At 35.8% G+C, this 22,905-nt stretch overlaps 1 protein-coding gene across 1 annotated transcript in view; it reads left to right on the top strand.

Annotated features, from left to right (window-relative positions):
* Positions 1–13,997, top strand: part of RSPO3 (R-spondin 3) — a 76,589-nt gene extending 62,592 nt beyond the window's left edge. Inside the window, exon 5 of the mRNA XM_003932396.4 lies at positions 12,770–13,997. Within this exon, the coding sequence (XP_003932445.1) occupies positions 12,770–12,957 (188 nt within the window). The 3' untranslated portion in view covers positions 12,958–13,997. The remainder of the gene's footprint in view (positions 1–12,769) is intronic.
* Positions 13,998–22,905: the final 8,908 nt, after the last annotated feature.

Here is a 22,905-nt window from a genome sequence, read left to right as displayed (position 1 = left end):
CTTCTGACAATCATTCCAAGTTCCTTCTTCTCCTTCTCTTTTTTTTTTTTTTTTTTTTTTTTTTTTTTTTTTTTGGTTGTGGGGGGTGGGGGGCCTCTTCCAGACCAACTCTTTTTCTCTAATCTCAATAACTTTTTATTAGCCAACTGTTTTCCAGCCTTGGGCTAAGAGATGGACTCCAGTCCACACTTCCAACCTCAGGGAAACTTGGAAGCCCTCAAATCACTAAAATTGTTCTAGAATTCAAATGCTTTCTGGAAAAAAGAGAAGAGAGTGGAATTCGTTCTAACTTCTCTGTTGCAACCTGAACTTCCTAATGCCATTTCTTCAAACAATCTTAGGCATACTTTAGCTATTGATCATTGACTTGGTCCCCAAGTCAAAATGATTTTCCTGAGAACGTGATATAGCTCTCTGGAGTTCACTGTAATCTCCTGAAGCTGATACTGGAATAGAAGTATTCAACTGGCTGAGTACTCCATAATAAGTGGGACTTATTAAGACAGGTTGTTTGGGACACTGGGTAATCACAGCATGCCTGCATATGAGAGAGTAACACCAAAAGCATCTCTGTCTATGCCTGTCCTTCTACAACTCTAACTCAATTAAGTCCTGGCCATGAAATCAAGAAAAAGGAACATTATTTATCTTTTTCACTTGAATCATTCAACGAATACTTACAGATGCACTACAGTTCTCAGGCTCTTGCCAAAGAGAAAGGAGGCACTACCACAGTCTTTAGAGCAATAGTAGCAGTGCTTATTAATGTACCAGGAACACGGGCCTCATATGTCTCCCTTGGGCACAAAATTATGCAAATAGATCAGAGCATCACTGCTAGAATCTCCCACTAGTATCCACCCTATCTGCATTAGTGCATTCTCATCCTGCTAATAAAGACATATCTGAGACTGAGTAATTCATGAAAGAAACAGGTTTAATTGACTCATAGTTCAGCATGGCCTCAAGAAACTTACCATCATGGCAGAGGGGGAAGCAAATGTATCCTTCTTTATATGGTGGCAAGAAGAAAAATGCCAAGCAAAAGGGGGAAATCCCCTTATAAAACCATCAGATTTTGTGAGAACTCACTCACTACGAGAACAGCATGAGGGTAACCAACTCCAAGATTCAATTATCGCCCGCTGGGTCTATCCTACCACACATGGGGATTGTAGGAATTGTAATTCAAGGTGAATTTGGGTAGGGAAGCAGCCAAACCATATAACCAGCCTACTCCAAAATAACCGGTCCTATGAATTGCATTTCCTTTTCCATACTTTAGTAGATAAATAAAAATTAAGGTTGAATTTTTATAAAGAGTAAGTTCTTCATATTTGCAGTTGTTACTACATTAATTGTTCTTCCTAATATTATGAAAACTGGAAATTAAGTTCAATTTCACCTTGACAAATTGCAAAAGGGCCTAGAAATATCACTTAAAATTAGTAGATAATATAGTAGGATGTACATAGGGACCCACTCAAACAATAGAAGGAAACACACTAGTTAGTAGCAAAGAAAGAGGAGTAAAATCTACTAATGATAATGTGACAGTTGGGAGGGAAAGTCTTTGCATAGGAGATTGACTGTCCAAAGAAGGAAAGTAATTCTGCATTAATCAGATGCTTACTATAAAGACATATTCTATTTTCCTCAGGACATTCTGAAAGTTTGTGAAGAGAAAAAGTAGATAGGGTACAAGTCTTCATATGATATATGGAAAATATGGTTGATAAGAAAAACTTAAAAGTCATATAACTGATTGAAATCCCTAAATTTAAAGATTCAAATTTCTTTTGTATCTGTTATAGGTAAAATATGCCCCTTATCATATATTATGAGTAAAATTTATCACAAATTTTAATGTAGTAGAGGCTGGGTGGTATTTTCCATGTTTTTCAAACTAGTTAAGAAACCAGTAGTTTGAAGCAAGATCTGCAACAAAAGAAGAATGAGTAAAATCCTAAAGTATAGTCAAACCATTTAAGAATGCATTTGAAGATGCATGAAAATCATCTTTACATATGTAGTTAATAAATAGCTGAAAACATTAAACTATCACTATAAACGTGTATATTATCTGCAGCTAAAATTTCATAAAGTAGGACACATGATGCATGGAGTAGCACAAATAAGAAACTGGGCAGTCATTTTCCCCCATGTGATGCAATTCCAGATTAAAGGTACATTCTTCCCCATAGACCAATAAAAAACTTCAGAGAAAGACAGAGTGGGCTATGTTAGAATGAGAATTAGACATCACAGTCAACTAGTGCATAACATGATGAAAGAGTGGAATAATATCAAGATTTCTTGTACAATCAATCACTGCAAACATGTCAGCAAGTATGAGGCCATCCGCTCCTGTCCATACAACCGAGTAGACAATTTGGGTAAGGGAGTGAGTAAAGCAATGCCAAACATGGCTATCAACACTTCTTTTTCTGTCTCAAAACAGCAAAATTCTGAGACAAGTTCTTAGAACAAATGGAAATTTATCCAAATGAAAATCAAATGATAAATGCCCAGAGAATATTCTTTCTTTGGAATTCTTTCAATTCTTTAATTTAACCAGCTGGAATAAATTTTCAAGTAGCATTCTGCTCAGACTTTTGAAATGAAGGACTTTGCTGTTAATTGGAAAGTTATATTTCACCAAAGATGAAGACAATGCTTTTGGCTTAGTGATTCTTAGAAAAAATAGAAGGCATTTGGTGAATATTTATCATAAACTGATTCCAGAACATGTATTTTAAGCATGAACAAATGAGCTGTGAGCCTATTTAACTAAAGAAAAACGGAAAATTCAAATACAAGTTTTATTTTAAACTCTACATAAAAACTAACTTTTACTATGCTCAGGCATGAGTGCAATATGTAAAGAGAAAAAAGAAATAGAAGCCATTAACTTTTAGAATGAAAGACTGATAATACAACTGTGGTTTCTGATTTTCTGAAGCAAATGAATTAGATAAGCCAACACATTTAAGTGTTCTTTACTGTGTTACTGGAATATGTGTTATTGGGGCTGGGGAAACAGGAGAGTCAACTCAAAAAGATCTACAGCAAGAAAATTAAAATTCACTAGGAAAAAAATCTTTCAAATATTCATATTTTTAAAGCTACCTGTACCACAGGCAGTACTTTAAACTTAGTCATTGATTATTGACATATTAAATAACCTTGTTACCTTTAAATTCTAAATTGGCACACTAGGCAAACTAATATATCATAAAGAATGTGAAAAGTTGTTTGAAAATTAATTATAGTCAAGTACTAAAGAAATAGTTTTTCCAGATTTCTTAAAGGAGTCACTGGATAGATGGTCTGAATTTTAATTGCATATTCTGATCTAAAATAATTTTATAGGACAACTTGTATGTAATACTATTTATAGTACAAATTATTCAAAGAGGCTGTTTCACTTTTTAATATTTAAATTTCTGAGAAAACTTTTTAAAGGGTGATACGAGAGAAATATTTAACATTAATAAGTTCTATAGACTCACGCATGTTCTCTAGCTTGAGATGGAAGATGGTGGCCTGAAGCAGCAGGGGGTGCCCCCGGGTGTGGGAGGTAAGGGAACAGGGTAGAGTATGACTGTCACACAAAAAAGATGAACACATCAATTTATTTCTGAGATAGTCACAATACTTTAAGAGGACTAGGTCCAATTTGAAAATTTGGGATAGGACACGACAATGTTGCTAGGCAGGCTTTAATGGTCTTTGAAATATTAGCACTAGGACACCCTACTGACTCAATTTCTGAAGATAGGCAATAAAATTCGCATATTATAAGCTCATAAACAGTATATAAAACAACCGAAATATCCTATTCCGGGTCATTTTTTTCCTTAAGAGAACAATAATATTAATCTCACAAGCAACTCATGAATTTCACAGCAAAAGGAATGAATAAAATTTGACCATATTCAATAGATGCAATTTACCTACCCTTTGACATCAAGTAAGAATGAGAGTAAATTTACATGCTTATTTAATAGATACAATTGTTTAAAACCCAAGATCTAATTCAAAATGTGTTATGCAAATATACTTAGATCAAGAAATTGTCTACACGTAAGTTATTGTATCTGATTTAGTTTCCAAGAGTTTTATGATGTAACATAAGGTGATTAGATAGAATTTCAAAGTCAAGTTAAGAACTTCTATACTGAAAAAAATTTACTTATTGCAAATGAACTTTTAACCAAAAAGCAGTTGATTTAAGAGAAATAAACCTACATAAAAGAATACAAATTTTAAAATATTTAATATAAACTATAATACCAAATTATAATGCTATGCTTTAAAAATATTATACAATAAAATAGAGACTATACTTTTGCTTTTATAATGAGTAAAATTTGTAAACATTGCCAATAGTTTAAAAAATCTTTTGAGTACTTTCTACCCTGATCACTTTGAACTGTACTTTTAATATAGAACAGGAAGGCATCCTCAGTATGCAATACCCAAAACCTTTAATAGTTTCTTTTGGACTTCAGCTGATGGCCCTTTTAAATGGAAGCAAGGATTCCAGGCTGGGGTTCAGGGAAGCAGATGCAATGAGGTGGAATGGAGTTAGCTTGAATGAAAGGGTCATGGAAACTTCTGTCAGGACATTGAGCCAAAATTCAAAATTTCAGATTATGAATCTTTAGTGGATAATAAAATTACTTAAACAATGGAGAAAAAAATCTGTAAAGGCCTATTGGCAATGGTCCATTTGTAAGGAAGGTATTTAATTTGGTAAAAGAGAGTTTATTATGCTTAAAGCAGACTTTGAAAAGATATATTCTAAAAAATTGTGATTATTGATATTTATGATGTCTGCTTTAAGGTGAAAGGATTTATAATAGGACTACATTCAAACCTCAGTAGAATTTTAAATTCTTAAAGCTATATAATTATTCTTTCTCTTTTTCAGTATTAATTATAACAAAATACAAAAATATGTGATTATTTTATTAAAATTTCAAAAATATAATGAGAGTAGTCTAATGGAAAATTATTTCTAAATTAGATATAAAGTATAATTTTCAAGTTACATATATGTCTCATACCTCTATATGTTGGGGGAGTAGAAATACTAAAATATAGGCTTGTAGCAAAAATAAAAAGAGAGAGAATAGAGAATGAAATGGTGCTAAACGATTCTGACTCAAAAAAATTTATTCCAAATGCTGTGAAGTTCTGAGTTAATTTCTGATAAGCAGCTTTTTGCTGCCCAGCAAATTCAAATTTCAAGAGGTTAAGAAAGCACACTCCAAATCTTGATGTTTATAAAACTCCTCTGTTTTAAAAAGTTAGTCCACAGCTAGGCTCTTTCCTTGCCTCAGTAGCTAAAGTGAAACAAACAAGGATGACATGTCACATTGTGCTGTATTGAGAAATAATATGGAGGTAGAGGGCCGCTGTGGTTAAGAACTTTCTTTGTCCTCATCCATAGAACAGGGATTGAATAGAGCTTCTAGTACAGTACTCTTACTTAGAAGTGTATCTGAGTAGATATTAAAAGTAATAACACAAACCGCAATTATTTTACACCAACCTAATAGAAGTGTGTGTTCAATTTTACTTATAATTATTCATACTATTTTTAAAAACAAACCTTCCAGGTCATCTTCACCTTGATTATTGCAGCAGGGTCATAATGGGGAGCTGAGAACACAGAGAGGAGACATGTAAATAACCTAGCCTAGGAAGAGGTTAGGAGAGTGAGGAAGGTTAACCTAAAGGGCCAGAGAATTCAACAGTAAGTCTGAGTTAGGGCAAGGGATCTAGAAAGCACATTCTAGATAAATGTATCCAATATATGGGATCAGTAAACATTATGGTGGGACAAGTGCAGGGGAAACTAAAAAGACAAGTATGAGGCCAGCAAAGTAGATAAGTAAGCAAGGGTCATATCACAGTGGATAAGGACCCTGAGGGCCATGTTAGGAAGCTTGGGTTTATCTGCTTTCACCTCCTAAAGTTTATAATTGATGCCTTCCAATCATTACATTCTTGTTTCCGAAGTCCCAAAACATCATGATACAAACAGATTACATCTCTTAAATTGGTCCTTTGAAATTGATGATAAAATGTTATTTCAATCTCAATATATTTTAATGATCAGAGCTATCTTTGCAAAAATGGGCTCAAGGAAATATCCCAAATTAATAGCATTTAGTAGAGTATGTAATGACATATTAAATTATTTTTCTTTGAATAATTAATCAAAAGCATCTTGAAAATTAAATAGAAAGGCAATATAATTCATGTGTAACCTACAGCACAGGTAAATCAGATAGCTTTAAATTTCAGTTTGGAACAATTAAATGTCTGCCTATTTATCAAAAAGCAAAAGAAATTCATTCTTTGATACATTTACTGTGTTTGTTGTAAATTCCTAGGTTAAATTTATAGCAAGAAGAATAAGTTTTCTATTTTATTAAAACAAACAAAAGACAAAGGTTTTGATGCATTTCTCAGTTTACTTGGTAATAATAGTGGTCCTAAGTATGTATCTACACAATACATTATAATTGCCCCCCAAAAAGAAAAAAGTCATACTATAGCAATCTCCCTTCCATGCAGATTTTCCCGGTGATATCTTAACTTAAAACAACAGGCTGGCCACAGTGGCTCATGCCTGTACTCCCAGCACTTTGGGAGGCGGAGGCCAGTGGATCACTTGATGTCAGGAGTTCAAGACCAGCCTGATCAACATGGTGAAACCAAACCCCATCTGTACTAAAAATACAAAATTAACCAGGTGTAGTGACACATGCCTGTAATCCCAGCTACTCAGGAGGCTGAGGCAGGAGAATCACTTGAACCTGGGAGGTGGAGGTTGGAGTAAGCCAGGACTACTGCACCATTGCAGTCCAGCCTGGGCAAAAACTCCATCTCAAAGCAAAAAAAAAAAAAAAAAAAAAAAGAACAAAAGCTGGAATTTTCATTCTCTATACATAAAAATCAGGTCCAACTCTAGATTCAAAAATGGTAAGATCAGCCCCCTATTCACACCATGTGTGCTTTTTAAAAGGTTTAACGCCATGGGCTTCCAGTTTCATTCCACATCAAATAAAAGGAAAAGAAAAACATAATACTTACTTAGTTGGTTTGAGCCATAGAATTCGTGATATTTAGTCCTCAGTCTATACTGTGGAATACATTTTTAGCATTTGGGTAAAAATTATAACCTATTTTATCTTGGGAAGTGAACTACTTACAGCTCAATGGCTCCCCTTAGTGACATTTTGCAAGAAATTCACAAAGAAGCAGCTCTTACAAAGACCTATGGGCAGATTTTATCCAAACATCAAGAAAATAGCCGATATTCATAATTTAGGTGGTTCTCAATAAATGAGTTACAGTTCTGATTCTAGGGAAAGCAACTCTTTTATTCATAACCTCATTATGTTGAAAGGAAATTGAACGTGTTCTATGGTTTGCATTTTCACTTGGAATATAAATATATACTATATCAGTTAGGAAGAATAATTCAGGATCATTTTTGTCTCTTTGTCATTTTTTGCATGTTTACATTTTCTAGTTCATATTTGTACTTGAATAGATTTTTAAAAGACAGCCTGCAACTTATTCAATTTATATCTGGGTACCCATTCCAAATGTATCTAATAAGAAAACTTGCCTTAAAATTAGTAGCTACAGTAAGTCAAAAACATACTTGATATTCATAAGGAAAAAGAAAAGAAACAAATGAGCAACCATACAATTTGAAGTAAATTTTGGGAGTCTGTATTTAAAGAAATTGGGTCTTCTATTGCTCTACAGCTTTGGCTCTTAAATGTGGTTGCACGTCAAAATAAACTGGGTTTGGGGGTAAACTTGTTATTGACTACAGGTTCTTGGGCTCCCTATAAGAACCACTGAATCATAATCTCCAGGGGTGGGATCTAGGAATCTGAATTTTAAAAAAAAATTTTGGGAACTTTGTAGAAGGCCATAGGAAATGCTTATGTAAAAGACTGTATGTGTTTACACTAACAGAAAATAATTTCAGAATCTTAAAAATATCAATTAAATATTCAATTAGGTGATACTAGTATGCAACAAAATCTTAAATAAATATGGCTTTTTGGACTACATGGAGATTTTAGCTACTCTTTCAAAAATTAAGACTCAAAAATAAGTATGAAACACGACTATATTCCCTCTGTGTTGTCTTATTACTTAACAGCAATTTTCTGAAATAGGAAATAAGGTCACATGTCAGAATATCCTATTGGCCTTTTCTAAACTCATCACAGAAACATCCAAACTCTGGCCTGCTATCCGAATCCGATACTTGCCCTTCTCTAGTTTTCAGTACACTGGTCTTCAGGACAAATTCCCAACATGGCAATTGAATCCCGTCTATCGTTCCAGCTTCTCTTGGTAATAGTCTATATATAGACTCTGATCAAACCAAGGAAGTCGACTTTCAGTGCCCCAGATTCACCATGTCCTTGCATGCCTTCAGACGGTGAACATATTGTTCACTGCCTGTCAGGTCCTTCTTCCCTTATCAGCCTAGCAAACTCTCAGTCATTCTTTCAGGCTCACCTCAAACATCCTTACATCAGGGGAATCATTTTTAGGCTCTGAAATCATTTTCAGTCTCTCTTCACGGAGTTCAGTGCTTTCCCACTGTACCCCAACAGTACCTCGTACATGCCTCTCTCTATTTTAGTGTTAGCATGTAACTATAACTATTGGCCTCTCTGTATCTCACTTGAGTCCCCAATTCTATCACACACCTTTGGCATGGAGTAGGGGCATTTTTCATGTTTGGGCAAGGGGTTAATACAATAGCTTTCATTTGTCCCGTGAGTAACATATGCCAGGCACCATGCTAAGTGCTCTGCAAACATCTCATTTAATCCTTATAAAGTTTAGCAAGAGGTAAGGATTATTAATATTTTAAATATATCAGAGAGTTAATCCTGAGAAATATCAACAACTTGCCAAAGGTCACACAACTAGCTGGTGGCAGACATAAAATTTGAACACAGTATTTTTCTGACCCTAAGGACAGTGATGTTTTGTATTTTGGGTTTTTTGTTTGTGTGTTGTTTTTTTGAGGCCTCTTGCTGTGTTGCCAGGCTGGATTGCAGTGGTGGGATCTCGGCTCAATGCAACCTCTGCCTCCCGGGTTCAAGCGATCCTCCTCAGCCTCCCAAGTAGCAGGGACTACAAGTGTGCCCCACCATGCCCAGATAATTTTTGTATTTTTAGTAGAGACAGGGTTTCACCATGTTGGCCAGGATGGTCTCAATCTCTTGGCCTCGTGATCCACCCGCCTCAGCCTCCCAAAGTGCTGGGATTACAGGCGTGAGCCACCACGCCTGACAAGGACAGTGTTCTTAAATGTTACACCATAGTGCTTTCCTGCAAGGGCTCAGATTGTACTTGACTGATAATAGCAAATTCTCTTTGATGTTTTCTACCCAAACACCCTCCTCAAAGCTAGAACATGAAGGGGAGATGAACACTGTTTTAATAATGGGAATGTTCTAAAACCCAGTTCAGGCACATATGTGCATGTGCACATGCACACATACATGAATATTCAATGAATGGCAAAGCGCACATGTGTATTATATATAGAGATACACACACACACACACATACACACACACACACACACACACACGTCAGATTGTCATAACTGGAATGCTTAGTTTGCAAACTTGCCAAAAAATAGTTTGAAAAAATATTAACCACATCAATGAAAAGTCACTATAATAAAAAAGGAAGTCCCCTTTAATGAAAACCGTACAAAGTTATCCCAAATTACATGTGATTTTTTTAATGGACTACAGCCACTCTTCTGTATTTCTATTTTATTTCTTAGACAAGAGGAAAATATATTTATGCAAAGGATAGTTAGCATTTCCAACCACTAACACATGGCCTGTAAAAAAATAATAACCCCACTTTTCTGTTGTGCAATAGCCCTCTGTTGAGCAGCAATAATGTACAATGTGTTAATGTCCTGTTACTTTACTAGAGCCTTCCCTTTCACTCAATGCCCAGACTAGTTATTCCTTGGATATAAAGTTATAATACTGAGTTTCAATCTACTTCCAAAAATGTTTAGCCCTGTCTTAAGAAATAATCATATAGGTTTGCTAAAAAGCAGAAATACACTGCCAGTTGAGTATGTTGTCACAAGTGACTAAAAAACATATAAATCAATCTGTGAGCAAGGAAGAAACAATACATTTCTTATGTGTCCAAAACATTATGGTTCGGATCACAGCTGTAAGATGTTGGACCATCATCAAGAGAACAATGTCAAACACTGAACTTCTGGATGATTTCCATAAAAATAACATTTTGCTCGGGGTCAGTAGTTTTTATGGAACTTTGGAAGGATTTTCGCTGACAATTTTTTATAGTTGAACTCAAACACCTCCAAAATGCTCCTCAGTGTGGAAATATTATGTAATCCAGCCTTTGCAGCCATCTCCTTCTGAAAACTAAACGCATAGCATGAAAACTTGTATTTTTCCCCTTCAGTTTTTCAGTTTTATAAAATTTAAATTATGCTACATATTCAGAAAGGTAAACTTACTCTTCAGTTTTCTTGTTTGATTATTATTATTATATGATTATATTCGAGTCAGCACATCAAATGTGTACTCATTAAATCCAGCATGGAAAGAAGGTCCTGATTCCTTCTGTAGAAATCTTATCAACCCAGCAAAATTATTTCAAGTGAAAAGAACAATGGAATCAAGTAATCAGTATATAAGTAGTTCAGCTTAGGCATAATAATTGACTATAATATTGTTTGTTCCTCCCTGTACATCCCAAACAATTTGCCTCACCCTTGGCTGAATTCTGAGTTTTGTTAATTGTCTCCTCCAATTCCAAAATTTGAAGGTATGTTGCGCTGAGCCCAACAAGGAAAGCTTTTATAAGGTAAATGGAAGGTTTTAAAAATACAGTCTCATGACAAAGCGAGATGTGGCATAAAATCATTAATTCAATGAGACTGTATTGGCGTAGCATACCTATGCAGTATTAAGAATACCACTCCCTAGGATTCTGTAACCAGAGCTCAAGAAAAGGAAAGCCAAACCACTGAATTCAATATTTGCAGCCTACTTCAGGACATGAAAATATTTTGGTTCTCCCGTGCAAACAATTTCTCCAAAATATTTTTGTCAAAAGGGACTTAATTTAGACAGCCTAATTTCAAATTTTAAATGGCCCAGTATATGGCCCTAATTTCAAATTTTAAATGGCTCAGTATGCCCAAATTTTAAATGGCCCAGTAAATATACACATTCAGAATTTGTCATACCTCATGGAATAGTTGGTTCCTAGTTTTTGTTTACTGTAATATTGATTTGAATCTAAGTAATCTCCCATTGGGATATATGTGTTAATGGATGTTACTAAAACCACACCCTCAGACATTGTAGACTGCATATGTAAAATGTGTACACGATAATAAAACATCTAGTTAATTCACTATTTAGAAATAACTAAAAATAATTCATCCAATTTGGTGCCAGTTTTATCCACTTTGATCAAATTATTCTCTTCTTCTACAACTCTCAGCAGTTCTCCAATGCCAACGAAATAAAATTCAGTTTCAAGTGGCTCCCTGTTGACTACAATTTACCTTCTCACATCCAAACCTTTAAAGTCATGTTGATTCCACTTTTAAAAATTCCTCCTCTCATAATGTGAGTCTGAGTTAAATCTATGCTCCAAACTCAGCTCCAGGTCAGGGGCCTGAATGAAATCCAGTATACATGTGATAAGTATCTATCTACTCATTTGCTGGATAGAGACTCAAAGTTCCTGTCCTGGTAGCTTATACTAGAGGGTTACTGATCAGTTATAGCCACGACCCTGCATGTAGAGAAATTACAGTGCAAACTAATTTCAGCATGGAAGTATTTGTGTTAAAATACAATTATCTTGTTATTCATCTTGAATTATTATTTCTGCATTTATTATGCAAATCAGTTCTCTTAGATAACAGGCAAATATCTTGATGAATTCTAACTACGTAACTGCTACTTGGAAAAAATCGAATACAAAATGGTGCCTTAAAAAGAGGAGCCAGATATCTCCCCACCTCCCTTTTTTGGGGGCAGATAGAATCTCCCTCTTTTGCTCAGGCTGGAGTGCAGTGGTGCTATCAGGGCTCACTGAAGCCTTGATTTCCCAGGCTCAAGTTATCTTCCTACCTACCTCGGCCTTCTGTGTAGCTGGGACAGAGGCATGCACCACCATGCCCCATTGATTTTTTTATTTTTATTTTTGGTAGAGACAAAGTCTCAATATGTTACCCCCACTGGTTTGAACTTTTGGGGTCAAGCAACCCCCCCCCCGCCCGCCACTTCAGCCTTCCAAAGAGCTGGGATTACAGGCGTGAACCACCATGCTTGGCCAAAATATGCATTTTAATAAATGTTTTCAATAGCAAGAAATCTATCTAAAACTTTCCACGAAACATGCGTAAATAACTATCATGTAAAATAAGTTTCAAACTTATAAGAACCAAACTATTTGGATTTCAAACTTTCATATATTAGTTGCTTTATTATATCATTTATGTGTTTCACATTTACATTGTTTGGAATATGCCATGGACTTAATAATAGTTGAATGAATTATTTAAATAGATTTTTAGCATCTATAACTATGATATATAAGAGAAATTTAAGTCTTTTTTAAAACTTAGAATAACCAAATAGAACATAATTGAAAGTAATTTTTAAAAGATTTTATCCTTTCATTTCAGGAAAAAAAGGAAGGGAGAGGAAAAGAAAAAAAGTTAATAAAGGAGAAAGTAAAGAAGCAATACCTGACAGCAAAGATCTGGAAGCCAGCAAAGAAACTCCAGAGCAACGAGAAAACAAACAGCAGCAGAAGAAGCGAAAAGTTCAAGATAAACAACAGAAATCGGTATCAGTCAGCACTGTACACTAGAGGGTCCCATGAGATTATTGTAGACTCATGATGCTGCTATCTCAACCAGATGCCCAGGACAGGTGCTCTAGCCATTAGGACCACAAATGGACGTGTCAGTTATTGCTCTGTCTAAACAACATTCCCAGTAGTTGCTATATTCTTCATACAAGCATAGTTAGCAACAAAGAGCCAAAAGTTCAAAGAAGGGATACTTTCAGATGGTTGTCTTATGTGCTTCTCTGCATTTTTAAAAGACAAGAAATTTTTGTACATATTATCAATAGGTTACAAGAGGTAACAACATAATGATGACATCTGGAGAAGAAACATCTTTTCCTTATAAAAATGTGTTTTCAAGCTGTTGTTTTAAGAAGCAAAAGATAATTCTGCAAATTCAAAGATACAGTATTCCTTCAAAACAAACAGGAGATCAGGGAAGAGAAACATCCGTCAAAGGACAGTGTTGTTTTGACCAGGAGATCTAGAGAGTGCTCAGAATTAGGGCCTGGCATTTGGAATTATAAGATTTATCATCACAGAAAAAAACTGTTTTAAGATTAGTTCCATCACACTCATCCTGTATTTTTGTGAGAAACACAAGAGTGCATACCAGAGTTGAATATACCATATGGGATTGCAGAAAGACAAAAGGTGGAAGAAATCATAGAGCTGGAGGCTACTTTTGTGCTTTAGAAAACTGTGAAGGGTTGTGGTCACCTGGAACAGGTCTCTAATCTATGTTAGCACTATGTGGTTCAGCCTCTGTTACCCCTTGGGTTATATAATATCAGTCTGTAAACATGTGCCTGTAACTTACTTCCCCAAACAAAATCATACTTATTAGAAGAAAATTCTGATTTTATAGAAAACAAAAAATAGAGCAAGGAGAATATAACATGTTTGCAAAGTCATTTGTTTTCCTTCTCAACGAGGGAAAAACAATTTTATAACCTGCTTAATGATCCACCTGGAACTAAAATGGATACTACTTTCTAACAAGGTATATCTAGTAGGGGAGAAAGCCACCACAATAAATATATTTGTTAATAGTTTTTAAAGTTTTTGTTCACTTTGTTTTATTGTCTGTTTTATTGAGAATTTCTTACTCTTTGAGACTCATGAATTAAGAAAGAGAATTCTGCTAACTCAGAGAACCTGTGTCTCATATAATACAGAATATTACGTTTCTCAGTAATATTTGCTTTTAGAATTCACCTTTACCTGAGCCAATGGAGATTTACTAATAGGGTATTAGGAGATATTTATTTCATGTTCTTATTTTAATCAACATTCTAATTATAGACACATAAGCCTCCCTAACTGATTACACTGCTCCCCCTTCATTGTTTAGAAATGGGGGTCATTTCTTGTATGTCAGATCCTCCTGCATCTTCAACATTCGGTCTTTTCTTCTCTGTATTTTCTCAGTCTGTGGATCTTTTTAGGGGACTGAAGTCACCCTAGCTTAAGGCCTCCCCAGTGTTTCACAGAGGACACAGCCCACCCCGTGCTGGAGGAGGTACCTTTGAGTGTGCAGCACAATCTCATGACCCACCTTAATCTTCCTGTTGTCATAGAAGGATGCACGGCTGCTCTGTCCACCATGATTTCTAGTCCTCTCAAGATCACTGCTTTCTGAAGTATTTGCAATGACTCTGGCTTCTGGCTGTCTATCTCTGTGCACCCTTCCCTCACCAACTGTACAGTTCCTGTAGTCTGCTTGGCTTAATTGATTTTCCACTTCTCTCTTCCTCTTCCAAGATATAAACATTTTAAATGATTTATTCCTGTTTCTTATTCTGGTGTTTCTTTCCTTGTCCCTATGAGATAAGTGTTCAACTCACTAGATCTATTTTCCAATGCATAAACTAATTCTAATTCCATTTTCAGCTAGAACATATATTACCAAGGAGAAACAAACGTTACCCTACAGAATGATGTTAGGTAGAATTATATCCCCAGCTTTGAGACCTTTCGGGTGATTTCATATGCCATCTTCTGAGTGTTACCCAGTCAAGTATAAGTAGCCATATTATTTTTGCACATGTTTCTTTGTTTCTCATGTCTTCATTTATTCAACAAGTACTTACTGGGAAGGTTTACACCTGCATAGGCAATGCTGGGAAAGGGTTAAGTAAACCAGGACACAACAATGGTGGCAAATGTCCATCAGGTCTTCCCATGTGTTTGACTCAAAGTTATTACCTTGTGGTCCTTCCAACAATGGCAAAGGGTCTAAATCCTTGATGAAAAATTTACATAAAGGTAGAGCTATTACAAAAAATGAAATATAAATTTAAAAAAACATTAATTTTAACAGCAGTTCTTCACCCACCAGTAACAGATCCTTAAGACAATAAAATCATACAGAATTCAAACGAGCAGCCTTCTCAAATTTTGAGCAAAAACTCTTTTTCAACGTCTGGTAAAGTTCCTACACTTGTCACAGAAGGTGTTAACTTTTTACTCTGAGTCCATCTCCGTAATGGGGTAAACTGTTGCTGGTGAAAGATGGTCAGTACATTCTTGATTTGAAGAATCAAGAGAGTGCAGCAACATAAATCTGTTCATGTCTGACCCAAGCTCCTGTCCTGTCTTCCAAATTCTGCTTCATAATTAAGGGAAGGCCTCTTTTGTATCCTCAGATTTAGGTTCTAGTACCAGCTGTGTAACCATTAGTGAGTCACTTAGCTCCCCTGGGTCTCCATTTCTCACGTGCAACAAGAAAGAGGGGAACTGGAGATGATCACTGTAGTTCCAGACAAGGGAACATTTCACAGTTTGTTTACTTTAGGGTGATGTCCCTGAGTCCTCATTAGTGACAGTCCTTTGGAAGTTATCCCTACCCTGCTTTTCTCAAAAGTGAAAATGTATAGACTCCTAGTGGAGATAGATTTAACTCCGATTCTCTAATGTTATTGAATTAAAAACTGTTCACATTAGTGGTTATTAAAATATTGAAATAAATAACACTGGGAAGAAAAAGAATACATAAATACCACTAATAACAAGAATAAAGACTCATCCTCACCAAGGGAGACAGTAAAGAAAAGAGAAAGTGCACTGGTGCTAGAGTTAGACAGCTTGTGTTAATGTCTCAATTCTGCTACTAACTGGTTGCAGCTTGTGTGACCTTGGGCAAATTGTGTGATCTCGCAGAGCCTCCATCCCACATCTGCAAAGTGGAAGTGGCAACATCTCTTTTGCAAGGTTGTTATGAGAATTAAAAGGTTCTTGACTCAAAATAATAATGAATATTTTGTATATAAATGTCAATTAAAAGTTATGACTAATTCCACAAGTCAGACACATAAATAAATTTTATTTCTTGATTCATGTTATGTGATAATGTCCATAAAAATGTACATACATAATAATTTCAAGGAATAAGTATATATGTGAGAATCATGGAAATGAAATGAATATTAACTAGTAACTAAAATATAATTTTGTCTGGAGTCTTCTTAAAGTTAAGAAATTACTTATTCTTAAAAGTACATATTTTATAAATGGGCATAAATAAAGACAGTATATCTTTTCCATGGATATATTTTCATAGCAGAGAAACTAACTAGATTCTTTCTCAATACAACTGCAACTATTTCTGGGAAAATTATGGGGGAAATGCCTCTTTGTGGTTGATCTGTTACAAACAGGGTATAACTTCTTGTAATGCAAAGATAATTTGTCTGGAATTCATCCTCCACTGAAAAAATAAGATTAAACAAGGAAGGTGGTCAAATCAATTGAGATTTTTCCAAATTTAAGCAGTATCATTTCATGTTACTAACACAATAGATTATTGTAATTTTATCTCAAATGTTCCTAGAAAAAGAAAGGCAAAACAAAACAACTGGCTGTACCTCCTTTATACTAGCCCCTTACCTTTGACTATATTATGTTATGTAATTATCCCAAAAGCCCTGTGAGAGAGTCATTGATGTCCTTGTTTTACAAAAGAGGAAACTGAGGCACAGAGAAGTGTCCAAAGTCACACAACTAGCAACATGTGAGTTTGGAAGTCAACTCAGCTCTAGCTGACTCTAAAACCCACTTTCCTTCTCTTCATCATAACCTCTAAAGTCATATTTATTATTAGTTCCAATACAATAGCGAAGTATTTCCCATGATCTAAAATAATTATTCCCCATGAAGAAGTCTGAGAAGTCAAGCTGCAGAGGTTTCAATGCAGGATAAGACTTAACTGTGAATCTGAACTCAAAATGTGACGGTATGTGGGGTATGTGTGTGTGAGAGAGAGAGAGAGGGAGAGAGGAGAGAGAGAGAGAGAGAGAGAGAGAGACAGAGAGAGAGAGAGAGACAGAGAGAGAGAGAGAGAGACAGAGAAAGAACACTGCAGGAAGCCTATGGGCTGGCTGGATGTGGGATTTGGGGGTAGTGGATTGGGGGAGGCAAGTACATTGGTAGGCAAGAGGAATAAAAAGGAGAAATGGGAAATATGTGCTATCAGAAAAGGACCAAAGTTCAGAAAGAGAACAGCAAGTCTGGCTCCTTGGGAAGCCCGCGATTGCTATAGTCCTTTATGACTGTGGAGTAGCTCTCAATTCAGTTATTTTCTGGTATAAGCGGGGTATCTACCAGCACTGTTATCTTTCCCCTGAGTCTTTGTTCAGAATTGAATGATCCAGGAAGAAACATCAACAGATCTTCACTGTTGGAACTACTGAAACAACTCTATTCAGAGGTTACTTCATTTTCTCCCAGCTACTTTCAGACGTTCAATATCAGGATTTGAATTGTCACACACCTTTTCTTCCCCATACTGACTCTCAAGTTCTGAGGCTAACATATCCATCACATACACAGGTACAAAAAAATGAAGGAAGAAAGAAAGAAAGGGAGGAAGGAAGAAACATAGGAGAGTCAGAGGGAGGGGGAGACAAGAAAGCAAAAATAGTAATCATTTTTATTTATGGTCCTCAAAATACCATGGTAACACAACTCCAACTAGTGGAAATATTTCATTAATTGAAAAATTGGCTACATAATAATTTCAGAAGATATACTTACATGACCACAAAATAATCTGACATATAAACAGTTTTTAAACTGTTACAGTTACAATTCTATATCTACAGCTGTGTGTAGTGAAAATTAGTGTTCACATGGACACAGGGAGGGGAGCACTACACACTGGGGTCCCTTGGGGGGAAATGGGGGAGGGACGGGGGGTGGGGAGGTGGGAAGAGATAGCATGGGGAGAAATGACAGATACAGGTGAGGGGAAGGAAGGCAGCAAACCACACTGCCATGTGTGTACCTATGCAACAATCTTGCATGTTCTTCACATGTACCCCGAAACCTAAAATGCAATAAAAAAAAAAAAAGAAAATTGGTGTTCAACATGATGTTGAGACGATCCAATATATTGAATCACTTACTAAAGATTAAGTTTTATTTTAAAAAACAGAGAATTGGCAGATACATATTAGTAAGTTTTTAAACAAGGTTAAATAATAACTTTACCAAAGTTTTCTAGCTAACTGAGGTTTAATCGAAGTATTAACTTTTGTACTATTAGCATCAGTTACTATTTTAGCTGCTCCAAATTTCTACCACAAATGAATTTCAAGCAAGAGCTAGATTTTTTTCAGCGAATTTAACAACTTCTTAAACGTTTTAAAAAGGCATCTGGCCGGGCGCGGTTGCCTACGCCTGTAATCCCAGCACTTTGGGAGGCCAAGGCGGGCGGATCACGAGGTCAAGAGACCAAGATCATCCTGGCCAATATGGTGAAACCCCGTCTCTACTAAAACTACAAAAATTAGCTGGGCGTGGTGGTGCACGCCTGTAGTCCCAGCTACTCAGGAGGCTGAGGCAGGAGAATTGCTTGGACCTGGGAGGCGGAGGTTGCAGTGAGCCGAGGTTGTGCCATTGCACTCCAGCCTGGCACCTGCCGACGGTGCAAGACTCTGTCTCAAAAAAAGGGGGAGGGGGGCATCTACCTTTATAATAAAATCCAAAATAACCAAATGCATTTTAAGTGCTTTGAAATTGCAAAGCACAATAAATGTATAAGCTATTACTGTTGCTAACCACTCCTTAGCTACAGCAACAGCTTGACATTCCTTTCCCCCTTTCTCACACTGCTGCCCACACTGGAGATTCCGGTCTGAGAGGAAATTATCTATATTCTTCCCCAAAAGGAGTCCATAGAAGCACCTGATGAGACCACATATTTGAGAATGCAACAATGTAGCCCATCCTTACTAGAAGGGAGTAAGGATATACCTCGCTTCCTTCTAGTGTATCTACATTGCTTTTTTTTCCTGTAGCTGCTGGCAGTGGAGCTATATCAAACACAGAACTGGAGACACAAATTTACTTTGTACACTGTGTGATACCCAAATACAATAAAATAAACTACCACTAAATGTTGAATCTTGAACTGGAGACATTTCTGAGTCAGTTAATGCTACCACATATGGTCTCCCCAGAACACGCACATTCCAGGTTGGTCCCAATCTCCCAAGAGGTAGAAAATTTAGTGACAACTCAATCAACTATCTGGCTATGATGATCTCAAGGTTTGAAAAAAAAAAAGTAAAAATAATTCGGATCCCAAAAGAAAGGTACCCTTATTTTCATCCTTATAGCTACCCAGTGACATGTACTGCCCCTCCACCAGAATGACATGCCAAAAATAAGCGTCATGCCCTGGGGCACTGTGCTGTCTGTCCCTGGCAACAGTCAGTCCATCCTTTTGACTTCCTTCCCTACTTCAGTTCTACACTTTGCTTATGTATGGTTTTTGACTGACTAGCTTGGGAAGGAAAATAAACCCTACCTAATGACTTAAAAATTAACCTAGGATTCCTCTTAATATAGAGCTATGGAAAGAATATTATTTGTACTTCTTTAAAGAAGTTTAATAAAAATAAACTAGAGAAACAAAAATAAAAACACTTTGTGTTTCACATACAAGGTATTTTCCTCATGTGGTAACTATTTAGAAGAAGGTTCTATTTATCGCTAAGTCCACCCTTACTGATCTTTTTCCCATAGTAAAAAATGATTATGACTCACTTTATGAACACACCAAATGCTACAGGAAAGTAAAATTTAGTTTTATCCAAACCAGAAGTGAGCATAATTTATGATTCCAAAAAAGACATAGACATGCAGAGTCATTTTAGGAAAGTGAGTCAGTTTCATGCAAATAAGTTCTAGCTTTCTTGATTGCCAGGCTCCTTTTAATGTTGGGCTTTTGGGGGGTGGGGGGGAAATGAATTATTGTGGTAAACCAATATTTCCACTTGTTGACTACGGAATATTTAAAGGATAGTTTAATATGCACATGGGAAAGGGTCAAGAGAATAGAGTTTTATTTGAATAACTAGATGATCCAATTAAATCCAAAATGCTATTATTTATAGAAGAGAAGAGATCATTAGCATGTGCTGTTCTAGAATCTGTAGATTTCTCAAATTTATTATGAAAATTATCCTTTTCACAACTGTCAGAATAGACATTTGGCCATAAACATGCTTGCAGGCCTAAGAAATTTGAAATTCAGGACCTATATCAGTTTTCTTGCCTCTACCCCTGTCACCCCCAAAAGATACCAGTCAATTACATAATGGATAAGTTAATACTACATTGATAAGCAAAAAATAATTAGAAATTAATAAGCATCAAGAGAAATTACTGTGTACAAAAATCATTTGTTTCAGGTTTAATGTAGTCACTTTGGGACAGCAATATAAAGCATGGAACATAAAAATAGTCAGTAGGTGCCCTTCCCATTCATTAATAAAGTATCATCAAATAAATAAATAATCAATCAACCTATAGGTTCTTACCATTAGGGAATTAGCAACAGTGCTTTGATGTACCAGTAGAGCTATCAGATTAGAGAATCTTCATATGTATAGGTGACATAACATTCTCCTAAAATTTTCTGTCAGGTTTCTTGATGGAGGTTGAAGGCCTTGTGTTATTTTGTAATAATTGATACACCAAGCCTGGCATCCGCAATAAATATTGATGTTTTCCACTCTGGAAAAATGATATGAAAACATACTAATGCTTTCATAGTTATGTAACTTTGTATGTTTTGATACGAAAAAAGATCCAGAAAATATGAAAATACAGATGGTTAACTAAGTATAGTTTCACAGAGATTAAATGATTTATCAATTTGAAAGAAAAGTTTATCTGTAACAACAATCATAACTGAACTACTGAACTGGCTAGCAAATTTACTAAATACTGCCACTCAAGCAGTATTTAGTCATTATTTTCAAATGACGAAAATTAAGTAACTATACCTTTGAGGGTCATTTCAGCTGGAGAAGTAGCCAGTTATAAGAGCTAGCCACAGGCAGAGTGTTTACAAAAAGTCTCTTTAAGAGGTGTAAGATTATTTCAGATACTCAGAGAAAAAGCAGCAGATGGTCCTGCTTTTCCTTGATATCACTTGAAACATACAAAACTTAAATATTAAGTTAAAAGTGTATTGAGAATACTTAAGAAAACAAATTTATGCCCAAAACGTTCCTTAAACCATGGAAAGAAAAATAATGCTAAAGTGGAGCAAAATAATTAAAAGTGGAATTCCCTATGCATTCTAATTTGCAAAATGAAGCTTCACTCTTTCTGCAAAATACTACATTACAGATATGAATATGCCACACCAATCCTAACCAAAACACGTCCTCAGCTCTTCTCTGGCCTTCACTGGATATCACATGGCCGGCTTCTTTTTTGTCATATCCCTGCCCTTCCACAAGCCGGATTTCCCAATAAAAAGGCTTAGTACACTCTGATGAACTCAACAAAGCAGAGGTAAGAAAAAACAACTTAAAAAATGCTTTATATTACAAAGCAATTTTTCAAATAAATGTTAGTATTACTGACATGGCACTGAAATAAGTCATAATGGGAAAAGTGAGAAATTGGTTGAATTTTCTTACACTGGTTTTACAGTTTAATTCTGTGTAAGTTTGCAATGCATAAAAAAAGGAACGACGGAATCTTTCAAAATCCTTGGTCCAGCCCTCCTGCTCAAACACAACCACCCACTGCCTTCCTTCTCTCCCGTTAGCCAATCATAAGCCTTGTTTGAGAAGTATCAGTGATTCTATCAAATACAACAGACTGCTCTCTATCCTGAGTGCCTCGAGAAGGTCTCTAGCTGTTCTGGTGGCACCTTTGACAGGAAGTAGGTTGGTAAGCAAAGGTGCCAAGGCCCTGTCACTCATTCTGCCTTGTGTTCCTTTCATTTCCTGTGCAGGGTAACTGCTCAGAAATACTGAACTATTTCTCACAGGGCAAACATATAAAACCTTACACGATAAAAAAAAAGAAAAGAAAAGGAAAAGGAAAGGAAAGGAGAAAAGAAAAGAAAAGAAAAGAAACGAGCTAGTGTAATGAAGAGAAATGAAAGAAATAGTAAGAGAACACATGGGAGGAAACCAGCCACACCCATTCTCTCTAGTGCTGTGTAACTTAACCCACACCCAAAGTCAACTGCCTTCACTTCAAGAAGCTATCTCTCTGTAAATAAACTGACCAATGTATCTTTAAGGCATAAACGTCTTGGACTGCCATAATAAACATTGCAAAATAAATGCAAAATAATATCTGGAGGCAAAGCTTTGCTAGGAATGGGGTGAGAGGGAGTGCTAGCTTTTCTTAGCACCATTAATAAACCATGAACTTCATTGTTAACCAAAAACAAATCAAATATTTATTTTATTTTAAAATCCAAATACTGTCTGTCCATAATGCCTTTTTGCAAGTTGCACTAATCTTTATAGTTATATTTTAATTCCCTTGTTTTCTACGATTTGAAACTAGCACTCATTACCAAGCAATTTAGATATGAAAATTGTTTCTATTTAGGTCTAATTATTATTGTCCTCTTAGAGAAAACTTCTTTTTCTTTCTGTTTTGGAAAACCAAAATATCCAATGTGATGTATCAGAAAAACACAATGCTTCC

The sequence above is a fragment of the Saimiri boliviensis genome, chromosome 4, assembly GCF_048565385.1.
Source record: "Saimiri boliviensis isolate mSaiBol1 chromosome 4, mSaiBol1.pri, whole genome shotgun sequence".
Classification (NCBI taxonomy): Eukaryota; Metazoa; Chordata; class Mammalia; order Primates; family Cebidae; genus Saimiri; species Saimiri boliviensis.
Note: the sequence above shows the minus strand (reverse complement) of the source record. Positions and strands in the feature narration are given on the sequence as shown.